Raw genomic sequence first — 6,942 nt, 5'->3', positions numbered from 1 at the left:
GGGTGGCGTCACGGACAATATCCCAACACCCAAACCCCCTTTCACTCACGGGCGAGGAGCGCCGCTCGAGAACCCCCGGGATCCGGCTCACAGCTCGAGCCACCACTGAGCAGCGGCAGCCGCCGGACCCGAGCACCAGGGGTGAGCGTAGTGTGCTGACACCCCTCCTCCCCGCCCGCGACAGAAGCTTGGAGGGAAATAAGTCTGCTTCTCTGATGGGATGAATCTGATTATTGTTATCAGGCAGGAGCCATAAACTCAAAGTCTCAGGGAAGAAAATCATGGCCGACCAGAAACCCTCTGATCAGTATATACAATATATTATGAGGCGTCTACTCTGTATACAGAACATGTGTATGGCAGCTGGGAACAAGCGGGGGTTACATATATAAAAGACAGTAACACTATTACAATACTGCACCCCAAAATATCCTGGGGTCACCACCTTCCATACTAAATATGCAGATGAAGGAGACTCGTACACGGCCGGTTATAATAATAATAATAACATTTATTCACTCATATAGCGCCATTAATTCCTCAGCGCTTTACATCCTATCAGTAATGTCTTTGGAGTGTGGGAGGAAACCGGAGACCCCGGAGGAAACCCACGCAAACACGGGGAGAACATACAAACTCCTTGCAGATGTTGTCCTTGGTGGGATTTGAACCCAGGACACCAGCAAGACTGCAGTGCTAACCACTGAGCCACCGTGCCGCCCATGTGCTGGATCATGGCAGCATGTGCCGTTGATCGTGGTGGACGCAGCAGAAGAGTCACTTACTCTGTGATTACATCTGACTGCGGAAAGTAATGAGAACAGAGACCGAGCCCGGAATCTGCCCTGTAATGAGGAGCGTCATCTGCTCCTGACATGGCGGCTGCCACATCATTGACTTGTCATAGTCGTCTTTTCTGGCCGTACCCCATCTTCATTGTGGGGGCATAGCGGACCCCCCGCTCTGGAGCAGTGATCTGTAGGAAGAAGAAACAGAACTGGTCATGGAGTAGCCGAATATTACACATCAGAGAGGTGCACACGATTTACTCCCGGTCACCACCAGTTATTATATTCATCTTACCTGGAATATATTGGGGTCCATGGGTCCCGCGTCTTGGGGGTTGTTCTTGTTCTTGTTCACACCCCTGTGTACAAAATAACAGAATACGCTTTATAATTATGCATTGATTAATCTCATACTATATTTTTCGGAGCTGGAGCTCAGTTTTTCTGATACACAGCTCCGAATTCTCTGTCACTGGTCATAAATCTGGGTACCACTAGGGGGAGCAGTGGAGCCTGTGCATTGTGGTGGATGGGAGCTCCCCCTAGTGGTGGCTGCACGCAGATTACTAATGTTCACTTCTCCTCTCGTCTTCCAGGACAATCTTCACTATTCTGTGTCAGCACAATGTGGTGTCATGGCCGCTGTTATTATCAGCTCCTGTCATTAATCACATCACACATTGATGATCTTACCTTATGTTATGTATTGTGGTCGCTCGATGTGACCCGTCTCTGGTCGAAAGTCACCGCTGAGACCAGGAGAGGGTCGTCTCTGCGCCTCGCTTTGTCTATTACAGACTCTAGTGATACAGAAAACACATAAATATATTTATACAGAAAGTGACAGAACATCAATATAGAATGAGGATACAAGGAGACAGATGCTCCAACATATCTGACAGGAAACATGTCCTTACACATAGCAATCAATTAGAACGCAGCTTTCATTCTAACAGAGATGTTTAAGGTATGCAAGCTGAGCTCTGATTGGTTGCTATGGACAGTGTTGATAAATGAGGCCTAGTGTCTTTTCATGGATGTGACTACGGTCCTCTGAATGTCCCTGATATTTTCCCAGTCCTGATGAAGGACTGTAGATCCCAGATTCATGTTGAATTTGGGATCTACTATTTTGCCCCAGTCCTTTCCCCGATGCTATCACCTAGTTCTATTCCTCCCATACTATATTTGCTTTTTACATTTTTTTTTCCCAGATGTAGGACTTTACATTTTTCCCTGGTAAACCCCATTCTGTTCTCCTCAGCCCATTGTTCTAGTAAGTCTAGATCCTTTTGAATCCGCTCTCTTTCCTCTCTAGTGTTGGCTACTCCTCCTACTCCCATACTCTACCAGTTATTATATTCTTCTTACCTGGAATATATTTGGGTCTATGGTGACACACCGACATTTATTATAGCCGCGTCTTTGAAGTTGTTCTTGTTCACATCCCTGTGTACAAAATAACAGACATCACTTTATAATTCTGCATTGATTAATCTCATACTATATTTTTCGGAGCTGGAGCTCAGTTTTTCTGACAAACAGCTCCGAATTCTCTGCTCTCTGTCACTGGTCAAAAATCTGAATGCCACTAGGGGGAGCAGTGGAGCCTGTGCATTGGGGTGAATGGGAGCTCCCCCTAGTGGTGGCTGCAGGCAGGTTATTAATGGACACTAATGATCACTTCTCCTCTCATATTCCAGGAGAATCTTCACTACTCTGTGTCAGCACAATGTGGCGTCATAGCCGCTGTTAATATCAGCTCCTGTCATTAATCACATTACATACTGATACTGATGATCTTACCTTATATAAGGTTTTGTGGTCGTATGATGTGACCCGTCTCTGGTCGGGAGTCACTGCTGAGATCAGGTGAGGGTCGGACTCTGCGCCTCGCTTTGTCCATTACACACTGTGGTGAAACAGAAAACATATAATTATATTTATACAGAAAGTGACAGAACATCAATATACAATGAGGATACAATGAGACAGACGCTCAAACATATCTGACAGGAAACCTGGCTGTACACATAGCAACCAATCAGAATGCAGCTTTCATTCCACCGGAGATGTTTAAGGCCTTTTCATGGATGTGACCCAGTGGCGTAACTACAGTTTGATGGACCCTAATGCAATATTTGGACCTAGGCACCCCCCCCCAACTTTCCTATATTCCACTATGCATCTTTCCCTCACCACCTGGTTTTCCTATGTTGTGTTATGCATCGTTCCCTCACAACCCAGCTTTCCCATGCTCTGTTATACATCATTCCCTCAACACTAAGGTTTTCCATGCTCTGCTATATATCTTTCCTTCAGCAGCCGGCTTTCCCATGCTCTGCTATACATCTTTCCTTTAGCACCCAACTTTCCCATGCTCTGATATGCATCTTTACCTCATCACCCAGCTTTTCCATGCTCTGCTATACATCTTTCCCTCAACACCCAGCTTTCCCATGATATCATAGTATGGGAAAGCTGGGTTCTGAGAGAAAGATGTATAGCAGAGTATGGAAAGCTGGGTTCTGAGAGAAAGAAGTAGAGCAGAGCATAGAAAGCTGGGTGAGGAAGGAAAGACCCTCTTTCCCTCAGCAATCAGCTTTCCCATCCCATGCTTGTATCTTTGTCCCCCATCTTCGTATATGTGTCCAAATCCTGTTATACATGGCCCCCATCCTGGTATTGCATGGCCCCAATCCTGATATTACATAGCCTCAGTCCTGGTATTACTTGGCCCCATTCTGGTATGATATGGCACCCATGTTGGTATTATATGGCACCCCATCCTAGTATTACGTGGACCTATCCGGTTGTTTCATGGCCCCCATGCTATTTTATGGCTCCCATCCTGGTATTACATGGCCCCCATCCTGGTATTACATGACCCCCATCCTGGTATTACGTGGCCCCCATCCTGGTATTACGTGGCCCCCCTCCTGGTATTACATGACCCCCATCCTGGTATTACGTGGCCCCCATCCTTGTATTACATGGCCCCCATCCTGGTATTATATGGCCCCCATCCTGGTATTACATGGCCCCTATCCTGGTATTACATGACCCCCATCCTGGTGTTATATAGTTCTGCCCCTTATGTGACCCCTGTCCTCTGATTGTCCCTGATATGTTCCCAGCAAAGGAATCTGGGACTTTTTGTAAATAATGAAGGAAAAATCCCCTTTTACTGGAAAGTTATATATAATGAGAAGATATGAGACTACAAATTATTAATCCTGTAAGAAGGAACTTACGTGATTTAGGGTTTGCTGAGGGTGTCCATTGTGATCCATCTCTGGGCCTCCAAGATGGCGAATTTACTCGCTTTGTGCTCTTTTTCTAATAAAAAGTAAAAACAATGACGATCAGACGCCCCCAATAATGGCAGCACCCCCCCCCAGCCACCATATTTCTACATTCACTATATTGAGGCAGAATGGAAATTCCATGGTTACTTACCCGTGCAGACTTGTCTCTGGGCCCAGGGTTGTGCCCGGTTGAAGGTCGGGGCGGTCTTTTGGACCGTCATAGACTCTACATGTCGTTTATAGACATGGAGTCATTTCCTGACCTTTTTTGGAAATTCACTGATCCTGCCGTTCTGCAGGCAGGATAGTAGATGAGCTCTTATCTTCTGATGCTGGAACTGAGCTGTGGGGTCACCGCCATTTGCCAAAAACTCGTAGGCAAACGCTGTAGCAAACACCCCGCAGTCATAGCCGTTTTTCTGTTGATCCACATTGAGAAAGCTCAGATGTTTTAGGGGCTCCTTGACCACTTCATTGTACATGTTTATAATCTGCTGACGGATGGATGGAGACAGTCTTCTAGTATTGATGCTGTCGGCCACCAAGATTTTGCCATCTTTGAAGCAGGTAGTCAGCCAGTGCACCCTTTCCTCATCGTAGTGGATCTGTACGGCATTCTTCAGTACGCTGCACCCTGGCACTAAAAGAACAGCCGGGGGATGCAGGCCATCAAAACCCTCAAACTGATTCTGCAGCAGCTCCTGGGCCATGCTAATGATGTCATCATCCAGCATGCCCGCCGGGCCTCTGCTCCTAAGGATGAGTAATTGCTCTGGAGACAGGTTGTCCTCCTGATTCCTGAAATTAGTCATCTCGACTGGTGGAGTCTTCTGGTCCGGGGATCCTTCTCTACATAGATCCGTAAAGTTTTCTGTAGCGGCTCTTTTTGCCGGTGGCAGCATCTCGGACTGAGTGTCCTCGGATGTTGATGCTTTTCTTTTCAGACTGTCCCGGGGTCTTTCTTCTGGCAGCCTCTCGTGTGTATCTCCAGCACATTCTGGATGTGCAGGATTCTCTCCACTTTCTGTAATGCTGGAAGTGGATCCAGTATCACCTACTGTGTAGGTTGGGCTCTTCTCACCTCTGTCTTGGCTGATGACGTTGTCGTCACGTCTTTTTCTTGCAACCAACCTGAAGCTCCTGATCGCTGGAACGGTGGCGGATTTCATGGCCAGGAAGAAATTTCCCATCAGTGTTGTCCTCTTGCGATAGGATTTCTTGAATTGGGTCACAATTTTGGAGCCAATTGACATGCAGGATGAGAGAGCCTTGACCAGCAGCCGCTGGCCATAATGTGGACGCCTATACATCCTCATGATCGCGTTGAAATCGCGTTGAAATAGCTTCGAAATAGCGTTGAAATCACGCTGAAGTAGCGTTGATTTATTTTTCCTTCGTATTCCTGTAGCTGTGTGAAACCAACAACAGGGAGTCACAAAAGACAGCTCTGGCCCTGCGCTCAGGCTTTACATAGAATAATCCCATTGTGATGTCATAGAGTGGAAGGTGACATCAGAGTTCCATTAGATTGTGACATCACAGCCCCAGGCCCGGCTGCTAATGGCTGATGTTGTGATCATGGGGAAGAGACCTCACATTTTTATTTTTTTAAACAATACAAATCATTTTTCGAAACTGCGGCTTCTAAACAAAAGAAAATATATGGAAATTTTATGAAATATACAAAAATGACAATAATTATATTTTTTTATCGATTTCTACAACTCCCAATAAAATATGTATTTTTAAATAAACCTTTGGGAAAACTCCAGCTTTTTATTTGATTGGTACAATATCCTAATACATGTGTTTTGGATATAATTTAATCATTGGATAGATTAAGTGGTTTAATTGTATGAAATTACATGAACAGTCTTCTTAAAGGGATAGCGACCTCAATATGCCACAATATGCAACTTTCCCTTTGCACAGAACTTAGGCACTTAATATATTGAATATTTATTTTTTTGTGCATATTGCACTTTTAAAGAGAAAGTGACCCAAATCCTTTTTCCTCTTTACACAGAATTTATTCATTAAATATTACTAAATAGTTTGTGTAAGATTGCACTAATGGCCCTTTTAAAGGGATAGCTACGCCAATATAAATATTTTTTGCAGCTAATTTATAATTTTGACATATTAAACAGTCATAGCTTAAATTCCCTAAAACATTCAGTAATGTGAAAGGGATTGATACTTATCGGATATATTCAATGTATTTAAGCTATAAATAAATATATATAGTGTATATATACGTGTATATATATATATATATTTATATATATATATATACCGTATATACTGTGCATATATATATATATATATATATATATATATATAAATATATATATATATATATATATATATATATATATATTAGTATTATTAAATTATTGATAAGAATGATCAATATAAATAAATATATATAATAAATAAAATAAAGTAAATATAAATAAAATAAATATATATTGTGTATAGAGGAGCTGTAGGCCCATTATACTGTGCATAGTGGAGCTGTGGGCCCATTATACTGTGTATAGAGGCTGTAGGCCCATTATACTGTGTATAGAGGAGCTGTAGGCCCATTTACTGTGCATAGAGGAGCTGTGGGCCCATTATACTGTGTATAGGGAGCTGTAGGTGTGACGCCCTGGCCTAGCCATGTAGTCACAGAAGAGTGCATCCTCCTTGGTAATTCCACCTCCCCCCCACATGGTGCAAATGAGCAGCTGCCCTTCCCCCCCTAGGGTAGGAAGTGAAGAGAGCGGGAGGGGAGGAGTTGAGTTCAGTTGTAGGAGAGAGGCAGAGCAGTGAGGTGTGTGTCTCCCGGGCTGCTGGAGAGA

At 44.0% G+C, this 6,942-nt stretch overlaps 1 protein-coding gene across 1 annotated transcript; it reads right to left on the bottom strand.

The window, feature by feature from the left end:
- Positions 1–520: 520 nt before the first annotated feature.
- On the bottom strand, positions 521–5,424 carry LOC142302377 (uncharacterized). Its single transcript, XM_075343434.1, has 7 exons — positions 4,248–5,424; positions 4,043–4,127; positions 2,595–2,700; positions 2,160–2,237; positions 1,482–1,588; positions 1,084–1,147; positions 521–976 (listed from the first exon to the last, which is right to left on the bottom strand). The coding sequence occupies exon 1, from the start codon at positions 5,410–5,412 to the stop codon at positions 4,348–4,350; it is 1,065 nt and encodes a 354-aa protein (XP_075199549.1). The 5' UTR covers positions 5,413–5,424; the 3' UTR covers positions 521–976; positions 1,084–1,147; positions 1,482–1,588; positions 2,160–2,237; positions 2,595–2,700; positions 4,043–4,127; positions 4,248–4,347.
- Positions 5,425–6,942: the final 1,518 nt, after the last annotated feature.

The sequence above is a fragment of the Anomaloglossus baeobatrachus genome, chromosome 1 (assembly GCF_048569485.1).
Source record: "Anomaloglossus baeobatrachus isolate aAnoBae1 chromosome 1, aAnoBae1.hap1, whole genome shotgun sequence".
NCBI classification, from domain to species: Eukaryota; Metazoa; Chordata; class Amphibia; order Anura; family Aromobatidae; genus Anomaloglossus; species Anomaloglossus baeobatrachus.
The sequence above is the reverse complement of the archived record's forward strand: the minus strand, read 5'-3'. Positions and strand labels throughout refer to the sequence as shown.